Genomic DNA, 25,250 nt, shown 5'->3' with positions numbered 1-25,250 from the left:
GCAAGTTCTTTTTTAAAAAATCAGTCTTTGAAACTTCTATATTGCATGAATAGCTGTGCAGGGAAAAATGCACATACAAGCTCCCTGAGCCTTAGAGCCCTGTGCAGATACAAAGTTCGTATCTCTTTCCATGCATGGACATTCACAGATTTTCAGGGCTCTACTGATTCTATAATTTACTGCAGGAAGGTGCACTGTGTCTGGGTAAAGTGATGTGCACGATCAGGCCTTCCCACTAGCTAATTACATGGTTGCTTTAAAACATTTTCTCATCTGGGTTGCTCACACAAACCTAGAATTGGAATATTTAAAGCACAGTTTTTGGCCACACTTAGGGTGAGAAAATGTCCTGATTTTATAGGGACAGTCCCGATTTTTGGGTCTTTTTCTTATATAGGCTCCTATTACCCCCATCCTGATTGTTCACATTTGCTGTCTGGTCACCTTAGCCACCTTTTTACTTTTGACCTTCCTGCCAACCAAAGCAGCTTCCCAGGCAGGTTTCCAGGAAGCTGTAGGCAGGGTCCCAGGCTGGTTTAGGCTCTGGTACGGCGATGTACAACCGGGGCCGGCACGTGCACTGAGGACGCAGCGGGACGTGTCGGGCTGTGCAGGTTTCCCCTTGAAGGAACCCGATGGGCTCAGCAGCGCCCCGCGCGGGACAAGGTGGGCTTGGCCCGACCCGCGAGAGGAGGGGACTGGCCGGGCTCACCACAGCCCCGAGGCTGCGGGGGTCGGGGGAAGGGCCCAGGCCGGGCCCAGCTCGCTGAGGAGCAGGCGCGGCGGGGCCCCGCGTTCTCTCCTCCCGAGCGGAAACAGCGCAGCCGCGAGCCAGGGACAGAAGAACTCGGGTCCGTTCCTCCCCAGGTCCGGCAGGGGACGCTTCCGGTCCATGGGGCAGCGGAACTCGGCTAAGACACTTCCGGCCCGGCCGCCCGGGGGAAACGAGATAGCAACGGACACTTCCGGGAGTGAGGCGTGGGGCGCTGTGTCCTGCGGAAAGCTGAGCCGGCCAGGTATGGGGTGGGGGGAGCGGCCTGAAATAGGAGTAGCGGGGAGATGGTTGGTAGGAGGAGTGACGGCGATGAAGGGTGGGGGGAGAGGAGGCGAGGGATGGGTAGGGAGGGGCGAGTGGGGGGAGGGATGGAGGATTGGGGCAGTGAGGGGGCGAGTGGGGATGGATGGGGGAGGGATGGAGGATTGGGAGCAGTGATGAGTGGGTTGGAGGCAGTGAGGAGATGAGTGGGGATGGATGGAGGATGAGGGAGTGAGAGGGAGGGATGGAGGATTGGGGCAGTGAGGGGGCGAGTGGGGATGGATGGAAGATTAGGGATGGGGGAGGGATGGAGGATTGGGAGCAGTGATGAGTGGGTTGGAGGCAGTGAGGAGATGAGTGGGGATGGATGGAGGATGAGGGAGTGAGAGAGGGATGGAGGATTGGGGGCGAGTGGGGATGGATGGAGGATTAGGGATGGGGGAGGGACGGAGGATTGGGAGCAGTGATGAGTGGGTTGGAGGCAGTGAGGAGATGAGTGGGGATGGATGGAGGATGAGGGAGTGAGAGGGAGGGATGGAGGATTGGGAGGAGTGGGGGCGAGTGGGGATGGATGGAGGATTAGGGATGGGGGAGGGACGGAGGATTGGGAGCAGTGATGAGTGGGTTGGAGGCAGTGAGGAGATGAGTGGGGATGGATGGAGGATGAGGGAGTGAGAGGGAGGGATGGAGGATTGGGGCAGTGAGGGGGCGAGTGATGGGAGGGTTGGGGGCGGGGAGGGAGGGAATGAATGATGGTTGGAGGGTTGAGGGCAGTGAGGAGGCAAGTGGAAGCAAGGCGGGGCTAGTGGTGATGGGGAGGATTATGGTCAGAGTGATAATGGCCTAGGGCAGAATATTATTGGGACACCAGAACCGAGCTCCTTTGTGTGGGAGTAAGAGCAGCTGGGGATGGTATTATGGGAAGGATCTCAACACTAGCATTAACACAGTAACTTGCCTCCCTGGGGTGGGCAGGTAGTTCAGCCCTAGCATTCTCTTATAACTACTGTCTGGCCATGGAATGGCTATCGATGTGAAATGAATTTAGGGGTATCTATCAGGTAATGAGATGACAAGTACTATTACTGACTAATCAGTTCCCTTGTTGGCAGACTCAGTAGAAAGGCCAGAGAGTCAATTGTTCATGGCAGCATGCTTTATTTCTTCATGTAGTTAGTGTAGCTGCAGCTATACATGGTGTACAGTGTGGCTCAAAAACTTGTCTCTCTCTCCAACAGAAATTGGTCCAATAAAAAATATTATCTTGCTCACCATGTCTCTCTCAAATAAAAAGGGGCAGGAATAGGGGAAGCCCTCAGATGGTTTGTCCCTACTGAAGATTTTTATCTTGGGTTAACTGATAGCTAATTAACTCAAGAGCTTTAGCACTTTGGTACGCTAATCCTGATGCTCTCCAAAACATTTTCCCAGCTACACTAGGAACAAACCTTTGGAGTGTGTCCAGACAAGCCTTAACCTTTACGAAAGGTCTAATTGATCACGATATGTGGGATTGAAAAGGACTTTTCCTCCAGGTCAGATTGGCACTGGCCTTCGGGGAACTCTGCCTTCCTCTGCAGCGTGGTGGTTTGCCAGGTTCATCTGGGTACATCTCATGTAATCAGCTTCCTGCTAGTGCAGGTCTTCAGGTATTGGTGCACCTCAGTGCCTCCTGTTCTCTGCCTGTGGCACATAATAGTTTAGTCTTCTGAGGACTGTAATACTTCAGTCTAATTTCAGATGTTGCATTTAGTGTGTGGCTGCAGGGTGGTGTTGGTGGCCTGTGATGTACAGGAGGTAACACTGGATTGTCTAGTGGTCCTTTCTGGCCTTAAATTCTATAACAGTAACATCTCTAAAAATCACACCACTTTTATGTAGGTCCCTAAAAATAGCTTTAGGTGTTGATCTTTAAGCATTTTTTTTGAAAAAGTGGTCTTACAGGTCTGTCGCATCTTACGTGCATTTAACATGCGTGATTTCAGCTTCACGCGGTCAGCAAAAACAAGAAAAAAAACAAAAAAAAAGAGAAAAATGACAATTTAAATACTGTTTCTGTAGTGCGGGCATTTCCACCCGCCATTACACTCAATGTAATTTTGACTTTACGCAATTTTCGCTTGACGGGCTGACTGCAGAACGTAACCCCAGTGTAAGATGAGACAGACCTGTATTTGATTTTATATAAGGGTCACGTTCTAGCCTTAATCTTTGAAATCCTCTTGGTATTAGTAGGAAGTCCGTTGTGGACTAATTTTGTAGTTTCATTCTAGTTGCTGCTGTTGTCCTCCATGACTGAAGATGATGCTGATGATGGTTTTACCTATTGCAAGTATGGCTGTGACTAAAAAGACCGGCAGTCCTTTTCACACAAAGTGCATAAGTACCTTGATGCTGAGGAAAGGATTACAATCTATATCTGCTGAGTCTGATGCTGTTTATGACTCAGTCTCTGTGCTTCAAAATCCATATGGTGGTTAATCTTGAACTGGGTAACCCCATTTTTGACTTCTGCTTGCCAGCATGATCTATGTGTTGCTGATGACTCCCAGCTGTCAACTTCAGTGTTGTACTGTTTCAAGTTATGCTTTAAATGTGTCCTTGAAGTGTTTCTTCTAGCCATCTCATGTGCCATTGCCCATTTACAATTGGTCATACAACAACTGGTTTGGCATTCTGTTGTCACTCCTCAAAACACATGACCAGATCGGCTTAACTGTGATGTGATAAGCATAGCTTCAGTCCCTGTAAAGTGACTATGTTTCAGAACCTCGTTACTGGTAACTTTATCCTGCCATTTGATGCACAGTATGGCACACAGATATAGTAAATGGAACTTATCTAGAAGCTTAATGTGATACCTGTAGCATGTCCAGGTCTCACAACCATACAGCAAATTGGACAGCACAACTGCTTTTATACCATGTTGCTGCCAGACTCTGATAGTCTGCCGGATGATGAACTGGCTTTGTTAATATGACTTGTCAGCCCCTTGTCTATGGTAATATCATTTGACAGTATACTACCAAGGTAGCAGAAGTTTGTAGCAGCATCCAGCTGTGTGTTGCTTTAGTTTTGTGTTGGGTTTCCCTTGCGCAGATTGATACATGACCCTTTCTTTTTCAGATTGATTGTCAACCTGTACCTTTCTGCGGTCTTTGCAAATCTGTCCGTAATCAGTATATATCTTCTAGAGCACTGGTTCTCAAACTTTTTTTTTTTTTTGTGGACCACTTGAAAATTGCTGAGGGTCTTGGTGCACCACTTAATGATATTTCCAAATGTTGTTGGTGCCGTTAGCTAACTATTGTAAAGTGCTTTGCATAAAAGTGCTATATAAAAAACCCTTTAATAATAATTAACTTTTTTGTTCTACAAATAAAAGCACACAACTCATATTTTAATATCAGTAGTCTTACCTTTCTCATGTAATGGATGTGCCCTCTCTCCCCCCTGCCACCACCCCCAAGCTGTGGCTGGGAAGGAGGGTGGTCTCTCCCCTGCCACAGAGTTGCGGCTGGGAAGGAGAGCCATCTCTCCCCAGCAGCCGCAGCTCTGGAGCTGGGGAAAGTTGCCTCTTTCTCTGGCTGGCGCAACCCTGCACATCCCAATTCACCGCACCCACTCTTCTCCCCTCAGTATCCCCTCCCACTTCACCTTACATGTGCATCTTCTCCAGGGTCCAGGCACCTAATTAGTGGAGCCGCACCAGCATGGCTCCACTACTTAGGTGGGTGGCCCTTCATTCTCTTGTGTGCAGCTCCTCAGGCGCCTGCCTTAGAAGGAATGAACCGCGGACCTCCTGAATGGAGCTTGCAGACCCCTGGTGGTCCATGGACCACAGTTTAAGAACCACTGTTCTAGAGTATGATACTTGAGCTAGGATAGAATTCAGCTCTCTTCCATAACTCTGTTGGTCTTAGGCAAGTTAGAGCTGATAGTAAATTATCAATAAAAAATTATTTTTGTCACTGTAGTAAGGAGATATAACATGAAACGAATAGAACCTCGGAGATCTCTTTTGAGTAAGAATGTACTGCTTTTATCTAGAGAGAGACAAGGTGGTTGAAGTAATACCTTTTATTGGACCAACTTTTACATAGCCACTTTTCAAAGTAAAATTGCATTTGAAAACACAACAGCTTACATCATGGGTGGGCAAACTTTTTGGCCCGAGGGCCACAATGGGCTTGCAAAACTGTATGAGGGCTGGGTAGGAAAGGCTGTGCCTCCCCAAACAGCCTGGCCCCTGCCCCCTGACTGCCAGCCTCAGAACTCCCAACCCACCTCCCTCCCCTCCTTTTCCCCTCATGGCCCCCTCCCGGGATCCCAGCCCCTAACCGCCCCCCATGACCGCACCCTCTATCCAACTCTTCCTGTCCACAACTGTTCCGACCCCATCCACACCCTGCCCCTGACAGCGCCCCCGGGACTCCCACCCCCTATCTAGTCCCCCCATTCCCAACTCCTCCCCCCCACCTCCACCTCATCCAACTGCTCCCTGTCCCCTAACTGTCCTCTGGGACCCCCTGCCCCTTATCCAACCCCCTTGCTCCCTGCCCCCTTACCATGCCGCTTGGAGCGGCAGGAACTTGTAGCTGCATGACCTGGCCGGAGCCGGCCACACCGCCGAGAGCATTGGCAGCGCGGCTGCTGGGGAGGGTCAGCAGGGGAGGGGCTGGGGGCAACCCTCCGCCGGCCAGGAAGTCAGGGGCCAGGGAGGAAGGTCCTGCGGGCCATAGTTTGCCCACCTTTGGCTTAAATGTTTTGGTTCTTTAGGAAAACTGGATGACTCTAAGTAGTGCCAATGGTAATTTTAAATATTCATGTTTTTCCTCCATGTAACTATTTAATGGTGGCGATATAGAGACTATCAAGGTAGTATCCAATTGCAGGTTGTTGACTTTCATGAAGTTTTCTTGTGTAAATTATGACACTTGACTAAAGCTTCTTTTCTTTTTATTATTCAAGGAGAGTGCTGCAGACATAAGACGCAAGTACAAAGTACTTTTGTATCCTGCACTTTATAAAGATGAAGAAGGAAAACAGAGAACATAGCGAGAACCTTGAAAGCAACAAAGAGGAATGTATGCAGAGTTTGGAAGTTTGCCCTCATTCTCCTTTGCTCTTTGATGATCAATCTTCCCAGGACATTGATGTTCACAAAAAGAAATCGAAAAAAAAGAAAATTACACAAGAGAAACAAGACTCTTGGCTAGCTAATTCTTATATTGGTGGGAAGTGTGAAATTAATAATGAAACTGTAACAAATGCTTCCAAAAAGAAAGTGAAAAAAGAGAAATGGAAACACAGTGACAGTGAGCAGGAGGAAAATAATATACTCTGTATCCATGTGAACCAAGAGATGGACACAACTTTGGAGCATGGTGATTGTATTTATGTAAATACATCTGCTAAGAAGAAAAAAAGAAAAAAGAATTTGTCAGAAGAGCAGGATGAGGTAAACAAATTGCCTGGGTTGTATGCATTTGGAAATGATTGCAGAAGCCAAAAAAAGAGAAAACAGACCAGCCCCTGTGATACACAGGAAGCCAGAGATGAAACCTTTGCTTCCTCCTTTTTGTCATATTCAGAACAAAATTCTACATCGTCTCAAGAAAGGATTGGTGATGTTATGATGTCAGGGTCATCTACTAAAATGAGCAGCCCAGTAGTGCCCAAAAAACACCACAAAACCCATAAACATAGAAAATCCTCCAAAGAAGATAAGACTGATGTGACACAGATTTCTTCAGTATTTGATGAAAATCCTCTGGATGTGACTGCTGACATTTCTAAGATTACTTCAGAGGGCAATAATGGCTGTTCTGAAGAAACTATGGTACCAGTTAGAAATACTGATTTCCCTTTCCAATCACACTCTGAACAAGCAACCTCAAAACAAAATTCTACATCCTCTCAAGAAAGGAATGATGACATTATGATGTCAGGGTCATCTACTAAAATGAGCAGCCCAGTAGTGCCCAAAAAACACCACAAAACTCATAAACGTAGAAAATCCTCCAAAGAAGATAATACTGATGTGACACAGATTTCTTCAGTATTTGATGAAAATCCTCTGGATGTGACTGCTGACATTTCTAAGATTACTTCAGAGGGTAATAATGGCTGTTCTGAAGAAACCATGGTACCAGTTAGAAATACTGATTTCCCTTTCCAATCACACTCTGAACAAGCAACCTCAGAAGCTAAGAGAAAGTAAGGCTTGAATTTTCTATCTCATCATTTCTATTGCGTCCATCACATAGCTATCTGAGCTACTGCATTTGGTGAAGGAAAGTATGTTCTAAAAATTATTTCACTATGAATAATCAAAGGTATTAGTAACAGAGAGAAAGGGAAATGTTATAAGTCAGCAGCATCTCTTACTTAGTGTCCTCCATCAAAATGTCTGGATATAAGCTACATTTACATGTTGGGGATTTTGATGACCTTGACAAACCATTTGATCAGGATTTGGTATCAGAATTCCTTAATGGAATTACAGCTATATTGTTAGAAATATAGGTTGGGATGAGGCAAGGAATATAGTTCCTTACCCTTTGCTTGAAGAATCATAAGGAGGCTGATAATCATCTACACCGTTGAGCTATATAATTCTTCTCTTTACCAGGTTACCAGACTCTGTAGCATCTGAAACTGAGGAAGACCAGGATGTTGGATTTACAGAATCGGAAAACTCTATGATGTTGAATAATGAAGAGTTGCTTGAAAGTTCCGTGTATTCAGCAATGGATTTGGAGACAGTCAAAAGGAAACTGGAGGAGTTTATTCCTCAAGTGTGGACAATGTCGGAAACATCAGTCCTAAAGATGGCTGGGAGAGACCTGATCAGGTTTAAAAAGTTTAAAGAACAAGGTGAGCCTCCAAGAAGACACGGTACTGATTGGGGGACTCAAAATAATTGGATAGAGGCTAATAAAAAGGAGATTTTATATAGTGCCTTTCATGTCCAAAATATCTGGCTTCTAGAAATTGAAATGCAGGAGACTCTATCACAGCTTCCAATTCAAGTGGAACAGCAGCAGGTTTAAATTATTTAACAGAAAGACAAAAAGTCTGACTTAACTCCAGCAAGAGTATTTCTTTAGGACAGTGGTCCCCAAACTTTTTGCCCCGCACCTCTCCAGTCCCTCCACCCCAGATCCTGGAGTGGGGCTGTGGCTCCGAGGGGTGTGTGTGTGTGTGTGTGTGTCACAGACAGGGGTAAGGAGGCCGAGGTGGGGCCATAGCTGGGGATGTGGGAGGAGCGGACCCGGGGTCTGCAGCGATGATTGGACACAGAACCCCAGGCACAGAGCAGGCAGCGGGGACCCTAGGCGTGGGGCCGACAGCCAGGACCCCAGGCACAAATCTCTGGTAGTGGAGTGGCAGCCAAGGCAGCAGTCATGAGCGAAGCTGGGCAGCGCTCCCTCCCCGCCACCTGTAGGGGGCTGGTCCAGGTTCCAGGTCGTGTCGTTCCCTCCCCCCCTCCCACCCCCGGCGAACATTACTCCGGAGATCACGCCCCACAGATAGAAGCCCTCTGCTTTAGGAAGTAAAACATTTACTGTCTGAATATTGTTTCCTTGTTCTGCATTATATTCTGTTAAAAATGATCGTTGCTTTCCATCTGTGAACAGCTCTATTATGTCCTTATTCCCAGTTCCGTTTTTCTCTTATTTCCGTTTTTATTGGTGCACGTTATCCTGGCACTCAAATTACAATCACTAAAGTACATCTAAATCATCCATCATTGCTCCCTTTCTCTGTTAATTGCAATCTTATCATCTGTTTGCCAAAATTTCCTGTAAACTTGTCTTTTCAAGATGTCATGCAAATGAGTTGTTTGAGTTTTTGTTTCCCTAAACCTAACTTCTTGTATATTCCAGGTATGCCTATTAAGTTTGGCAGGTTTTCTCAGAAGGAAAATACTCAAATACAGAAGAATGTTGAAGACTTTTTATCACTTACAGAAATAGAGAATGCAGAGAAACTATTATTTACCTACCGGTTCCCAGAAGAGCAAGGAGCCATCACCAGATTGAAAACAAAATATGCTTTTGGTATGAAGATTGGTGAGTATTAATTATAGTTCCACTTTCGGTAGATGGATCCTGCCCCCGAGTGTATGGTGGCATCATTTGCATGTCTTGTAAAATGATCTGTTGTTTAAAAATGTTCAATTGTAACTCTTTCTAAAATGAAGGAAACACAGTTTTGAGGTTACCTATAGTTGGTAAAATATCTTTTATGCTGTTGTGAATAGCTATGTTCATTTGTGATGGGGTTGGAGGTTGGGATTCAACTTCATCCCGCCTAGCAAAATTAATTGATTTTTAAGGCCATTATGATCAAAGGTGCAATTTTTGCCATTTCTTACTGGCCAGGCAATAAGTAAACCAACTGGCTGAAATTTTCAAAGCAATCTAGGAGGCTTATTAATGGTACATATGAGTCTAAATCCCTTAGGCTGCTTTGCAAATCTTAACCATTGTTCTCAGTGTACATAAGATGGCAAATTCCATGCACAGTGTTGGCCTAAACAAAAGGAAATTAGATTACCAAAAGAGGCAGGTAGTCAAAATGTTTGTGTGTAAAATTCTATTTGCTTTGTTCCTATCTTGGAAAATTAACTATTAAACTTCTGATGATTTCCCAAATTACTTGCTAAGCCTCTTTTTCATGTGTGCTAGAAAACAAGATCAAACCATTTTTTTCTTTTCAAAAAGCAGATGTTTCAAATAACATACTTGTTCATCTGTGTCTTTTATATATTTATTTAATGCACTTTCAAAATGACTTTTCATACTATGTTTATTTTGTGTTATACTAACTGTTTGACAAAACTATTCAGGAGATTCAGTTCAAATTGGTCTTTTCTTCAGCACTGTAGAATGTGTTTTTACACTTATTATATAAAATCACTGATCTTTTTCCAATTACTATGTTATGTAACTTTCCTCGGTATCCTTTCCTCTGTGTCTAATATATTTTAAAACTGTATTATTTTTCTGTCTTGTAGCTGAGGGGATTCCACGGCCCTGGAAACAGGTATATTTTCGGGCAAGAAAGATGTTTGACCCAAACAACTATAAAGGGAGGTAAGAAAATAATTCAGGCAGCATCTGAATTCACAAATTGTCTCAGATGATCACACATTAATTTATTTCAGTTTTAAAAACATATATACTGAGAGAACCACTCCCCTCCCCTGATGTGAGAAAACTTTCCAGTTATTAAAACAAAATAGTGAATTTACATTGTTCTGCTGACCAGTCCTAATTCATTCCAATTCCATTGCTATTACATTGCAACTCCCACGTAATGAAACACCCTGTCCTGCCCTCAATCTAATCCCTACACAAATATCTGAGCAAAAAGTTGGACCTTGGAGCATGTCTGGAAGGTTAAAAAATCTGGCTTTTGGCAGAATGGGAAGAAGTGCATTTCAGAATTGAGGATCTCTCAGAGAATGCTTGTTAGTGAGTTTTGGTTCCAGAGTTTCTGTAGTGATTGCTACTCATTGTGTGAACAGTGGGGGAGGGGCTATCTGAAACAGAACACATCTTTTGATGAGTTTGATACTGCATTAGAAAAAGCTCTCTTACGGTTGCAGTCATCTTGGGTTCACTTAAAAACAAAATGTGGTATGTATAATTCATTGCTGATTGATTTTTTCCTTTTAAAACATAAATTGTTGAGCCCTGTAGTCTGAAAATTTCATGTCTCATAATGACTGAATGAATAAAGTGTAATCTCTCCAAGTACTGCCTCTGTCAGAGTTCCTCTGCCAAGTCTATGCTTTTAGAATCACATTTTGCTACCCTAAAATATTTTTCTCTACTTTGTTGCATCATCCATGTAAACAGGGAGACTGACTGTACAGGGAAAATGTGCATTTGACAGTGAGTAAAGCCAAAGTAAACAAACTAATATTCCTGTAAGTGTAAGACTAGAGAGAGGGAAAAGTCTGTTTTAAAGTACTACTTATAACAGGAGCAAGTATCTTTTCAGACTTTTTAAAGGTGATGTTCATCTATAGCAACCTGGGGTTTTTTGGATTTGCAATTGAAACTACTTACTTTTTGGTATCGTAGGTATTCTGAGGATGAAAAAGAAAAATTAAAGAAGTATCATGCTATACATGGCAACAACTGGAAGAAAATTTCTGAGATGATGTCCCGCAGTACCCACTCGGTTGCTATGAAGTATTCTCAGATTAAGTCCCGTAAGGCATAATATGCATCATTTAAGAATAACAATTCACATTTTAAGTTACTACTCTAGCAAGTATTTTTAGTATCATTTTTGGATGTTATGAATTAAACAGTTCAGGGGGTTGATTTCTTTCTGGGGGTTGCATGGGTTCTTGCTTTTCCAAATCACTGTTTTAGGTGCACAGAATTTTAGAAATGTAGGGCCAGAGGGTATCTTGAAAGGTCATCAAATGCAGCTCCCTGCACTGATACAGGAGATGTAAACCTTAGACCAGGCCTGTACAACTCGTAAAGCAGCAAGGGTCACATTACTCCAAAGAAAACAGCTGAGGGCCGAAACCCCCTGGCCCCGCGGAAACACCCCGCCCCAGCACCACCCAGCCCTGCAGAAACAAAACCTCCTTCCCCAGCGCCGCCCCACCAAAACAGCTGCGGGCCAAAAAGGAAGGTTGAGAGTGGGGAGGTGATACTTGATTTTAAATCAACCAGGGGCTCCCAGCTGAAGAGGTGGCTGAGAGCTGTCAGGGGCAAATTAAAGGGCCTGGGGCTCCGGTGGCTGGAGGAACCCGGAGCTTTGCGGGGCTGGGGCAGGGATTTAAAGGGCCCAGAGCTCCTGCCGCTGAGGGGAGCCTGAGCCCTTTAAATCCCAGCCTCAGCCCATCCGCAGGAGCCACTGCCGGGATTAAAAGGGCTCTGGGCTGCCCGTGGCGGCGGGGAGCCCTGAGCCCTTTAAATCTCAGCCACGGCCGGGAATCTCTGCGGGCAGCCCAGAGCTCTATGAATCCTGGCCGCGGCTGAGATTTAAAGAGCTCTGGGCTCCCTGCCACTGCGGGCAGCCCAGAGCCTTTTGAATCCCAGCCACAGCAGGGATTTAAAGGGCTCTGGGCTCCCCGCAGCTGCCGGCAGCCCAGAGCCTTTTGAATCCCACCTGCGGCTGAGATTTAAAGATCTCTGGGCTCCCAGCGGTTGCGGGCAACCCAAAGCCCTTTGATTCCCCGCCGCGGGCCGCACAGTGGGCCTCCGCAGGCCGCATGTTGTGCAGGCCTGCCTTAGACCATCCCAAAACCTTTCCCAGACCTAAAGAAGCATTCTGTGTAAACTCAGAAGCTTGTCTCTCTCGCTGACAAAAGTTGGTCCTATAAAAGATATTACCTCACTCACCTTGTCTCTCTAATATCATGGGACCAGGGCTATAACAACACTGTATGGACCATTCCTGAAAGGTATTTGTTCAACCTATTTTAAATCCTCCAGTGATGGGAATTTCACAACCTTTCTTGGAAACCTATTTCACAGCCTGACTGAACAGATTTTCCTAATATCTAACCTAAATCTCCCTTGCTACAGATTAAACCCTTAACTTCTTGTGCTACCTTCACTGGATGTGGAGAATGGTTGATCACCACTCCCCTTGTAACAGCCCTTGACATATCTGAAGACTTTTTATCAGGTTCCCACTCAGTCTTTTCTCAAGACTAAACATGCCCAGTTTTTTTTTTTAAACCTTTCCTCATTGGTCAACTTTTTTAAACCTTTCAACATTTTTGTTGCTTTCTTCTATACTCTTCAATTTGTCCACATCTTTCCTGAAGTGTGGCGCCCAGAATTAGACACAGTACTCCAGCTGAGGCCTCACCAGCGCTGAGCAGAGCGGCCAGTTACTTCCCTTGTCTTACATATTACACTCTTGTTAATACACCACAGAATGATAATTTGCCTTTTTTCACAACTGCATCACATCATTGTCTTATTCAATTTTAGAGCCATAGCCAGTCATTCCTCATTTTGTAGTTGTGCATTTGATTTTTCCTTCCTAAGTATAGTATTTTACACTTGTCTTAACTGAATTTTATCTTGTTGATTTCAGACCAATTCTCCAGTTTTGTAAAGGTCATCTTGAATTCTAATCTTGTCCTTCAAAGTGCTTGCAAACCCTCCCAGGTTGATGTCATCTGCAAATTTTATAAGTATACTCTCCACACCATTGTCTAAGTTATTAAAATATTGATTAGTAGTACCAGAACAGACTAACCTTTCTCGGATCCTACTAGCTATGCCCTCTGTTTGACAGCAAACCATTGATAACTACTCTTTGAGTTTGGTCTTTCAACCAGTTTTGCCACCCATCTTATATTAATTTCATATACAGACGCTCCCCAATTTATGCAAGCGTTCTGTTCCGTAAGTTGGAAACGTGTACCCGACCATTACACCAAAAAAAACCCCAAAACCTATTTCTAGCTTTTGGAACTTTTTCCGTAAGTGCAGATTTGTATAAGTCGGTTTTGGATAACCTGGGGGGGTATCTGTAGACCACATTTTCCTAGTTTGGTTATGAGATTGTCATGTAGGACTGTACCAAAAGTCTTACTAAAATAAAGATATGTCATGTCTACTGCTTCCCCCCATTCACTTGACTAGTAATCTTGTCAAAGAAGGAAATTAGGTTGGTTTGGCATTATTTGTTTTTTGATAAATCCATGTTGGCCATTTCTTTTAAGCCTGTTGCCCTCTAGATGCTTACAAATTGCTTGTTTAATAATTTGTTCCAGTATCTTTCCAGGTATTGAAGTTAGGCTAATCAGTTTATAATTCCCTGGTCCTCTTTTTTTAAATATAGGTGCTACATTTGCCTTTCTTCAGTTCTCTGGGACCTCATGTAGATTGCGTCAGCTAGTTTCTTAAGTACACTAAGATGAATTTCATCAAGTCCTCCCTGCATGATTAACTATATCTTTATATGAAATTGATAAGAACAAGCACATCTTGTAAGAGGCACAACGATGAAGTGATGCACTATTTTCCCTTCAATTTTTAGCTTTGTTTTGGACATTTATTTAGTAAGTGACTCCAAAATCTAGATTGACATGTGCTTTTTATTTAGATAGACTTAAACCAGAAAACGAAAGGAGCCTAAGGCAGTTAAGGCCAGTTTTTCAAAGGTATATGGATGCCTAAAAATGCCGATAGGTGCCTAAGTAGGATTTTCACAGTTTGCCTACCTGCGTGATTGGGCGCCTAGACACCTTTGAAAATCTGGCCCTGGGTGCCTAACTCTCACTGAATTTCAATGGCACTCGGGTCACCTACCATTTTAGGCTCCTTTGACTATCTCAGCATAAATGTTTACTTACAAGGACACAGTTTTCACAAGCCAACAAATACAAAGAAATACAACTTAGTGAGCCAAATTTCTCTTGCTGTTGAACTGTCTTCTGCCAAGGGTTTCATGTAGTACTTCAGGGTCTGATGAGTGAGAAAGAAATCACAGCAAATAATGAGGCTAAACTAGCAATCTCTGGGGTTATCAAATTCCACTTATCTGCTCAACTGCTTACTCAGGAGTCGCAGGTTGCTATACTATATGTAAAACAGAACAGCACCTGGCACGGAATGACCCAGGAACTACTCATTTAATCAACTGTATACAGGCCTAATTAAACACAATCAAATGACTTATTACATAATAATATATATAATGGTATTCCCATGTACAGGAAAATATACTCTTTGCAAATTCATATTCTATTTAAGACCGATTCAGTTGGCTGCAGTCCTTTTAGCCAAAGAAATGGCTAAGTGTGGTTTTTTGGTTTGCCGTGTCTCAAAAATTATGACTTTTTTTTGTTTGTTTGTTTTTTGGTAACTCTAATCTGCAGAGAGGAAAGATTTTCCTTGCTTCATGGAATGGCAGTAAAAATATTCACTTGGAGGCTTTTGTAACACAGTGGCTGGTGTTAAAATGTAGATGCATTAGTATGTGTCACTTCCCCATGCTCCTCCATTGCAAAAATAGCACAAATAACTAATACATATACACTAGCTACTGTACAAGTATTCCTGTTACATTTTCAATTTAGTACTTACGAAAAGTCAAGTAAACTTGTTGTTTGCCGGAGAAATTAAATTGGAGATTGAAGCCCAAACAATGCATTAATCTAATCTGTCTCCCCTCTTCCACCCACAAACAACACACTCACTCTCTCTCTCTCTCTCTCTCTCTCTTTTCCATATTCTCATATAGAATGTTTGAAAAGTTGCTGTTGTTTGAAACTGCATTGTAATTTAAGGTGAGGTATAATTCATCAGCAAATATTGAGAAAAAAAATCACTGTTCTCTAAGAGGTCCATTTCTATTTTCCAGCTGTTACTACAAGAAACAGATGGCATTAGCTTGTGTAACAGTTTTTTCTTGTTTTCCTAATTAGTTCTTTGCACTGCACTTTGAAAATATAATGTGATATTCACTTAGTGTTTATATAGCACAACATTCCTGTGTGAAGTAGGCGAGTATGATTTGCATTTGTCAGACAGGGAAATTGGTACCGAGGCGAGTTATCAAAAGTGGATGCCTAAAGTTAGGAGCCTCAGTCCATATTTAGGCATGCAACTAAGAGGCTCAACTTTTCAAAAATGCCAAGTACCCAGCAATGTCCACTCAAGTCAATGGGCATTGCTGGGGTGCTTGGCACTTTTGAAAATCAGGCCACTTATTTGTATGCCTGGATATGGATTTAGGCTTCTAATTTATGGTATCCTTTTTGAAATCTTCAGCCAAAGAGGGTAGGTAACTCAGTCAAAGTCTACTGAAGGAGTTAGTGATAGGTGCGGGAATGGAGCTCTGGAGTTCGTGGCTCTTTTGTTCACTTGTGATGCAAGATCAGACACTTATTTTTCTCTTTATTCTACTCACTTGTGAGAGGTGCTATATAAATCAATAACTTTATTTAATAATACAGAGGTTAATTCTGGTCCTTGGAGTAAGGAGGAGACACAGAAGCTAGTTCAAGCAGTGAAGGAGATCATTCAGAAGAGGGCTGATCTGGAAGACATAAAATTATTGCTACAGGCAGAGAACTCAGAGGGAACTCTCTCAGTTGAACGTGAAAAACTGTACAAGAACATATCTTGGACCGAGATAGAAGCTAAAGTGGGAACCAGATATTGGAGACAGTGTAAACAGAAATGGTAAGGTTTATTTTGGGTCTGGCTACTAATACACACGTCTGGAGTTACCTCTCTTACCGTCTTCTTCCCTTACCCCAAACTGGATGTACTGTGACATATGTTTGCATGATTAAACAACTGGTCATAATAGATACGTGTCACATCAGTTGGTTTTAAAAGACTTTCTTCTTTTTCAGTTCCAAAACTTGTGTTTACCTGTGCTCATACAATGGCCCTAATTCTGCAAAGACATAAGAATGTGCATAACTGGAAGTGGGGCTACTTTTACATGTGAAGTTACACATATATGCTTAAGTCTTTGCACAGTCTGGGCCTGTTCTATTGTTGTCTGTGACAGTGTGGTGTTACATATTATGAATTATTTTTTGAAAGAAAGGAGGCAACTTCATGGGCACAGTTGGTGGTTTTCATCATAGCAATGAAAAGAAATTGTTAGGGAAATGACAGAAAAGTAAAAATTTTAAGAAATAGGAGATGTAGAACCAAAGTTTGTCCTTACTACAGATTTGCACTAGTGTAATTCTACTATAGTGAGTGGAATTGCACTGATGTAAGTGACAAGAGATTCAAGCCCCTAGATTTGAATGTTGCATTAGACTGAGCCTCTTGGATCTGAACAGTTTCACTTACAAAACATGTTAGCAAGCTCGTAAGAGAGGTAAAACCATTGGAAGATAGGGGAGAAAGGGTCTTAGAGGGAAAAGCAAAGCTATAGAGTAGAGGTCGGCAACCTTTCAGAAGTGGTGTGCCGAGTCTTCATTCATTCACTCTGATTTAAGGTTTCATGTGCCAGTAATACATTTTAATGTTCTTAGAAGGTCACTTTCTACAAGTCTGTGATACATAACTGAACTATTATTGTACGTAAAGTAAATAAGGTTTTTAAAATGTTTAAGAAGCTTCATTTAAAATTAAATAAAATGCAGAGCCCCCCGGACCAGTGGCCAGGACCCAGGCACTGCGAGTGCCACTGAAAATCAGCTCACGTGCTGCCTTCCACACCCATGCCATAGGTTGCCTACCCCTGCTATAGAGCCATATAAGACAATTAACAAAATGCATAACTCTCTAATTTAGTGGGGAACAAAAATAGATTTTTTTTAAAACCCTAACCCTGATTTTTTTTTTTCCCCTCTGACATGGTGGGAAAATGCTCTTTTCTTATCTTTGCTTTCCCCAGGATTTCAATTGTAACAAAGAAAATGTCCAGTGGGCAGAAGGTATATGGTGGGACTAAAGGTTTACAGGCCAAAATAGATCTTATTAAAAGGTATGGATCATATTTGTGCAATGTTCTGTGGTTTTTGTCTAGGGATCATGGGTTATGTTATGAAAGTGTCCTGATTGATAAGAACCTGCTAGTAAAGTAAATATCTGTAATACATGTAGGAGGAAGGTGAAGAGTGGGAGGTTTCTGGATTATTAAACTCAAAGGACAGTGACCTCTATGGTGTTATATTCCACACTTAGGTTTCTATAATGTTTATACAGGCATTTTGTAACGGAATAACAGTTATAAAGCACCCTAATAATTATCCTGGGGACTTAGACTGTGCCTTGACTATGTAAAAACAGTACTTTCGTACTCAACAGAGCTGCTCCTTGTTTATGTTCAGATTCATATTTGTTCTCCATTTCTTTTTATTCTTGTTAGTCCTACAGAGCCAGCATAGCTGATGTTGAGCAAGCGGTCCATCTTTTCCATCTTGTGCATCATTAAGAAAATTATTTAAATTCCAATCAGTAACAACTGTGTAATCCTATTGCCTTCAGTGGTTTTGCCACAGGTGATAAGAGCATGATCTGAAGACAGGCAGTTGCATGCATGTTAAGTATTATTGAGGACCTAATTTGGCTTTCAGCAACTTTATCTACTGGTAATGAAGCATGAGATGGAAAGAGCGTTGGCTGAATCTTCATGGCTGGCACTTGGAAAAAAAATGGTTTTACTCTTGTAATCAGAGCACAATCAATCTGGAAAATTTTAGTGGAAGTAGATTAAACTTTCAGAAAGACAGGAGCAGTTCAAAATAAGGACTTAAACTAAATGCTTCTACTTTGGCACCTTAACTACTACTACTCCTTCTCCTTCTTTTATTATTACTGTTACTATTATTGTAGTACCTAAGAGCCCTAGTCATAGACCATGACCACATTGTGCTAGGCACTGTACAAATACACAACAAAAAGGTGGTCCCTGCCCCATGGAGCCTAAAACCTGTAATACAATAGACTAGACAACACATGGATATATACAGTGTAAGTCTTGCCAGTGCGCATGAGACAGTATTTGAAAATGCTGTTGTGAGCACAAGGAGTAGAAGATATTTTTATATAGCTTTGTTTTAATTTGGCAACCTTAATGTTGCATTAACACAGTTTATGCACTTAACACAGGAGCACACTTAACACAGATTTTACCAGCCCAAAATGTGCTGTGTCTTGTAATGGGGAGGAGGAACATAGACTCAGGGTTTAGTTAACTGCTGTCTCAGATGTCCCTATAAGTTCCTTCTGTATTTTGATTCTCAGATTGTATGAAATGAAGGTGGAAGACGCTAATGAAGTGAACTGGGAAGAGCTCTGTGAGATAATTGGGTAAAAAATTTGTTTATTATTTGGCCACAAACAAGTAGCATTTATCATACATCTTATCTGGCTTGTGCTACAAAGGAATCCACAGGTTTGGACCCATATAGCCTCATGTTGTCCTGTTAAATTGAATAGGATTCTGCACTTGCAGAGATCTCTGCAAGATTAGTACCTAAAACTTTGGGAATCAGTGTTGAAATTTAAGATGCCAGAAAGCTTATAGCCATACAAATACTGCCTACATTCCGAGGCTGAGTTGCTGTTCCCTATATGAAGGCCTGTGATGAGTAACACTGGGGACATTTTTATTTCATCATTGTAGTATAATTATTGGATAATTGAACTGTAATTCTGCAGTCTTTTCTTAGAACAGAATAGATGTTATATGTAAAATTACCCAGTACTGTGGACTTCTTGTACTGAATTTTCCAGATCATACAATAGAGCTGATTTGAAGGGAAACTCTTTTCCACTGTAAACCCCACTTACTGTTTAGTACACATGCATAACATGCAGCGTTTGCCTTGATGTACTAATGCTAAAGGGACAAGAGTGGCTTGGCCAATATTTTTAATTCATTTGGGATCTGTTTTCAGTGGTCTAAATACCAAAAAGATTTTAGCTAACACTGTGAGAGGTTGGTTAATTGGAGCAAAAAGTGCCATTCCCATAAATGGACGCCATTCTGGTAGTGTAACTTCCTGATAGTATATTGTATCACTAATTTTGAACCTTTCTCTTTTTAGAGATGTCCCTGAAGCCTATGTTCAAGCCAAATTTTACAAGTTAAAAGCTACCTGCGTCCCTTCTTGGCAAAAAAAGACTTTTCCCGGTTAGTGTATTTATGGTTGCATTGTGTGTCATTCTGTCAGGTTTTGCCGTATATAATTTGACTAAGTTCATACACATTCTATCGTTGTTTAATATTTTTGATGTATAGTTACGCAATAGCACCCAATCACTCGTGCATTTCACAGTGTCAGTCTGCATTGCCCTACCACCCTAGACTTGGAACTTTTAGTACTACTTTTCTTGGTGTGTGTGTGTGTGTGTGTGTGTGTGTGTGTGTGTGTGTGTGTGTGTGTGTGTGTGTGTGTGTGTGTGTGTGTGATTACCAGTCCAAGCTCTACCCATTGGAGATGCTGCTCCTAGTAGATATTCAAAATATGATCATGCATGATCTCTATGCTTTTCTTCCTCTCGGTGAGATCAATGGGCTCTGCTGGGAAGCTTGGACCTGACTTGCCCTGTATTAGACATTTGTGTCCCACTGGGCTTCTGGAACGTGGCTCCCATAAAGGGTGGCAATGTGGTTTATATGCCTTGTAGAGCTCCGCTAGTCTCTCTGGGCTTGGCTTTTCCTTGATTTGAGGTGGGAAGAAGTGGTGCTTTTTTCAAGTCAACTTGCTCACGGTGCCAAAATGAGCTGTCATTATACATTGTGCAGGTCTTCACATATTATCTCCCCATTCCTTTCTGGCATGCTTTGAGGAGCCATGAAACTGTTAACAATATTGACATTTAAAGTATTATCACTGGATGTCTGAATTAGCACCTGCTGTATGAGATGAATAGGACAGGTCACACCTATCAGAGCTATTGTTTTGGGTACCACAAATGCAGTCAGACGTCAGTGTATCAGTTATGCTCAGTTCACGTTTTCAGTGCTATCTCAGCAACCATAACAGCTAGAAAAATAATTTTAAAAATAAAAAGCCTAGGTTCTGGAGAACAAGGAGGCAGCATAAAAAAGGCATTGGTAACCAATTTGAGCCCTGAAGGGTATAAACAGATTACAGTGGTGGAATACCAAGCTGTGAAGGGTGTAGGGCATTGAGGTTTCCCGTGCACTGTAAAAAACAGAAAAAAAAAAAAAAGCTTTTTCAATTCCCTCATTAGATGTACTGTAGTGCAATCTCTCTATCATGAAAGTTGAACTTACAAATGGAGGATTCTCTGCACCTTGAGGTCTTTAAACCACGATTTGAGGACTTTGGTAACTCAGACATAGGTTAGGGATTTGTTACAGGAGTGGATGGGTTAGATTCTGTGGCCTGCTTTGTGCAGGAGGTCAGACTAGATGATCATAATGGTCCCTTCTGACCTTAAAGTCTGAGTCTAAAAGATTATATTAAATTATTCCTTTTTAAACCATCAGACATTTAAGTGGAGATTGTTGCAATGTTTTTATAGTACTGTGTTATACACATCCATCACACCTTTAAACCAAGGTTCTTAAAGCACTTCCAACTAATTAAGACATACCAATCACTTTGTAAGATTGTATTTCATCCCCATTTTACATGTGGTTAAGGGATTTACTCAAGTTCACACAGTGAATTATTGACACAAGTAAGAGGACTCAGGAGTCTGAGCTCCTAGTCCCCTAATCTGCCACTCAGTCGCATCCATCACATAATACCTTTCTGATATTAAACAAGAAAAACTTCCTTTTTGAGTCTGTGATTAAGACCGTGCAGAACAAACTCATGGTTAGAGCAGAAGACGAAGAGTCTCAGGATTCCTGGGTTCTACTTCCAACTTGCTGACTTGCTCCCTAAGCTTAATCAAGTCATTTCTCTTTGTCAAAGTTTTGATGTCAGTAAAACAGATCTTATGCTTATGGGGTACTTTGCAAACATTAATGTTAATATGATGCCTTGAGATTGTCTGCAAAAAGTGCACCATATACTCTTAGCACATAAATGCAATTGTTAATTTAATCAGCAAAAAAAGTAACAATACATTTAGTTTTGCAAATCTTTAGAGAGAACACAGTTTGCTAATGAAAAGACCAAGATGAGATTAAAACTAAAGTGAGTGTTGTTCATTTTTAAAGAAATAATCGATTATCTTTATGAAGAGACACTTCCATTGCTTGAGAAAAGATTAGAAAAAAGAGAGAAGAGGTCTCAGAGTTGTGACAGGTTGCCTTCCAGCTGCGAGAGAAAGGTTTTCCAGTTCAATGATATCTTTGACAACAGTGAAGATGATGCTGATGACAATGACTGATTATCCTCCAAAATGCTCCCTCTTTGCACACCCCCAAAATGAAAATGGATTTTGATTAAACTGGGTTTAAATCAGAAACTGAAATAATGGGAAGAATGAAGACACGCAAGCCTGCTTCTATTGTTTTTGTATTGAAAAGAGAAGTAAATATAGATTATTTTTTGCAGTATCTTTTGTTATTAGAGACATTTAACTTTATCCTCAGATTGTTTGAGGAAGCTAAAGGTCACTGTGTATTGGACTTGTGGAAACACTGAAAAACAATATTTTTTTCTTAATACGTCATTCATTACAACTTTACTAAAAGTCCTGGGTAAGCCTGTCTGAGTGAATTTATATTTTCAGCATTCTAATATCAAATTATGATATTTTTTAAAAAATCTGCTTTTTTTTTTAAGTCCATTTATTTTAAGTCTGTGTAAGGAGAATGTTTTTTTAATTTTTTGTGTTCAGTATGTATTTAAAAAAATGCAACAAACTCTTTAGGTAAGTAGAGGGTACCGCCAGTCTTCAGAGATAACAACTGGGGGTAAATTAACATGAAATGTAATGACTAAGATTTTATAGATTCTGTCAGACATTTTCCACCTAATTGAAACATTGGAATATTAATGAAACCAGCGTACTGTTAGCCAGACTGCGGAGAATTGATTGCTATATGGCTAATTTAAGCTGGTGAGTCAGTAACTGCACAGTTGCCGCCTTTTTCCTTCCGCTCCACTTTGCTCTGACTGGCTAAGATGAATCCATTTCAGTATATGACCAAACTGATTCTGATACTGTAAAAATGGTCAAATAGCTGAAGTTTATAAACACTCTATTGATCTGAAGAATTTTTTTCAGAAAAGTATTATTAAGAATCTTTATTATATGGCCCACATTGGGCACTGTAGAAGTATTAGAGTAATAAATTTTTGAAGCATTATGGAGCATTTCTGGGCCTCTGGTTAAATAGGATCAGTTTATAAAATGTCCAGATTCATAGAGGAGCCATAGTGTGGTCTCTTAGGTATATCATGTGTTTTTATTGGCCTGTGCATTTTATATTTTTCTTTTTAATCAAAAATACTAACTTTTATGAGTAAAAACTTTTAGGTTGTTTCCTAAGGGCTTGTCTACAGCTGAAAACCTGTTCCAGAATAAGGAAGGGTGCAAGTTTAGTTCAGAAAACTGTATTAATAAAGCTGCTTATTCTAGTGTCAAACTCTGACTTATGCTTAGTATACGCTCAGTGTGGTGGTATGTTGCCAGTTCGTCAATATTAGAGTGATCTATTCATAGTTGTTAAAACCAAATGATGCCATTGTCGTCATCTAGTCAGACCTCTAGCAAATACAGGCCATAGGACTTCCATGAATTCAGTTTAGAAAGCTGTTCATCTGCTGAGACCTGAAATTCAGTTACTTCTCCAGCAACAGTTGATGAGCCAATAACAACTAAAAGAAATCAGGGAGCTGCACTCTTTTTAGATGATCGTGACATCTTATGTTGCTGCAGGGGAATCATGGAAACCTGAATTGTAGTTTTGGCATCAATTTTGTTTTAAAGACAGCTGTAATATGTCCTGCATAAACTGTTAGTAGTTTTGGAGCTCGGGTTACTCTGTTTTAATCTTTTATACAACAAAAAAGGGCATATATGCCTTTTACTTTGACTACTTTTTTTAAATATTTCTATTAAAACTGAAGTGATACACTTAAGATTTTCTTTTTATTATAATGCAGAGAGAAAATAGTCAATAGATTATATATTCCTTTTTTCTTAGGGAAGTATTTCTATGTAAATATTACAATAATAAGAATGTTGATGGACAAGATGAAAATTGTACATATGTCTTCATTTTATGATTTAATTGTTGTAAGATAATGGCATCTTTCTATAAATAAAGAGAATGTAAATAATTTGCTGTGACTGCAAGTAAAGTTTGTCTTTGTATAGGGTTTGTTCATTACATTTTCTATAAAGACTCATCAGAAAATGAGGAAACAAGCAGTATGGCAACCTGTTATGATATTTAGTGTATTACTTAAACTTCCACCTCCTGGAGTCAGGTTGTTAGGTGAGAATCTTATCTCTCACTTTTAAAAAAAGTTTCCAGTTTGAAAACTGTAAACCCTAAAGGCTCAAACACCAGAAGGCAAATAAAAAGAATCCAAAACTGATTATTTTTAAAGTCTCATTTTTAAGCCAATCATGATTTTTTAGGAGTCGGACTCATGATTTTTGAATGTGTAGGATTAGTAATACTGTACAAGTGGATGCTGGCTCATCCTGGCCTACAAAGATCACATTTTAGCATCTGAAAAACTGAGATGCTTGTTCTGATTGTATGTACTCAGCCAGACATACAAGTGATGTTGTCAGTTGTTGGTTCTGTGTGTGTTCTCTCTGTGTGCTGCACCGGCTCTAGCCAGATAGCAGAGTCTGATCAGACTGCCCAAGAAGACAACAGACTCAGATCAGTGGTGAAGGCACTCAGGCAGGTTTATTGCCAACAAAGCACAATACTAATGTCCCAGCTCAAAGTACACTAATACATGTATGCCTGTGACAATGGACCAGCTCAGTGAGCAGTAGGACATTCCACTTCCCCTTGGCCAGACAAAGACACTCCTTCTGTGACCCCTTTCTTATACACTGCCAAGTTCATGTTTTGGATAGTGAACTTGCAAGCAGGCATCTGCTTTGTAACAGGGCCTGACTTTTGCTTGTAGCCTGATTCTTGCTAACTTTGCTTTATATCAGCAGGTCCTGACTTTTGCTCACTTTAGTTCAGCCCTTAGGCCTTATACCAGGCCCCATGTTTCAGGCTCTTTCTTTCTACTACATTCCCCTACTTTTTATCCTTTTATGGGGACGATGTTTTACCCACCATCCTGGAAAAGCACAGGGCATGGACTTGAAGATTACCCAGTGGGCTAAACCCTGTTATATGACCACCTTACGTTATTTTCCACACATTCATACCTCTCTGTCCCTTGGTCTGCACATTCCCTTGTATGACCATTGGACAGATTTTATTTTCCAAGTGTTTAGTCTCTGATGGTGGGCCTGGGAATGTTAGATTTGGGACTTTGAGGAATGTAGTTTTATAGTTCTGAAATACTGGGTTAGGCATTGTTACAATGTGTTCCACAATGCCTTCATGAGGCCTCCATATATAAATTTCTTGTCATTAGTTGCTACACAGCAGGTCCATCCATGTTATAGGTTATCCTTACTGCTGGTTGTTACCATCTGGTAAACTTTGCTGGGCAGGAGACAGGAGTGGCTAGCTTCTCTGTTCCACTGGATTGGCCTGAATTATTATGGCCACAGGTTGGAGTTGCAAAGTCAATAACATTCCTGGCATAAGAAGCCATGGTCAGAGCTCTTTAGGTTTGCATTGCTCTTTGAGAGCGGTTCTCAAACTGTGAGTCGGG

General features: G+C 41.5%; 1 protein-coding gene across 2 annotated transcripts; it reads left to right on the top strand.

The window, feature by feature from the left end:
- The first annotated feature begins 858 nt into the window (after positions 1–858).
- Positions 859–23,739, top strand: TTF1 (transcription termination factor 1). Of its 2 annotated transcripts, XM_030535401.1 has the most exons (12): positions 859–1,016; positions 2,012–2,097; positions 6,008–7,255; positions 7,671–7,915; positions 8,929–9,114; positions 10,062–10,140; positions 11,137–11,267; positions 15,996–16,224; positions 17,405–17,494; positions 18,757–18,822; positions 19,563–19,648; positions 21,656–23,739. In XM_030535401.1, the coding sequence occupies exons 3-12, from the start codon at positions 6,069–6,071 to the stop codon at positions 21,826–21,828; spliced, it is 2,472 nt and encodes an 823-aa protein (XP_030391261.1). In that variant the 5' UTR covers positions 859–1,016; positions 2,012–2,097; positions 6,008–6,068; the 3' UTR covers positions 21,829–23,739. The 2 variants fall into 2 exon arrangements, with proteins under 2 accessions (XP_030391261.1, XP_030391260.1); XM_030535400.1 differs by lacking the exon at positions 2,012–2,097 and having other exon boundaries at positions 862–1,016.
- The last annotated feature ends 1,511 nt before the right edge of the window (positions 23,740–25,250 follow it).

Source organism: Gopherus evgoodei, chromosome 16, assembly GCF_007399415.2.
Source record: "Gopherus evgoodei ecotype Sinaloan lineage chromosome 16, rGopEvg1_v1.p, whole genome shotgun sequence".
Lineage (NCBI taxonomy): Eukaryota > Metazoa > Chordata > Testudines > Testudinidae > Gopherus > Gopherus evgoodei.
Note: the sequence above shows the minus strand (reverse complement) of the source record. Positions and strands in the feature narration are given on the sequence as shown.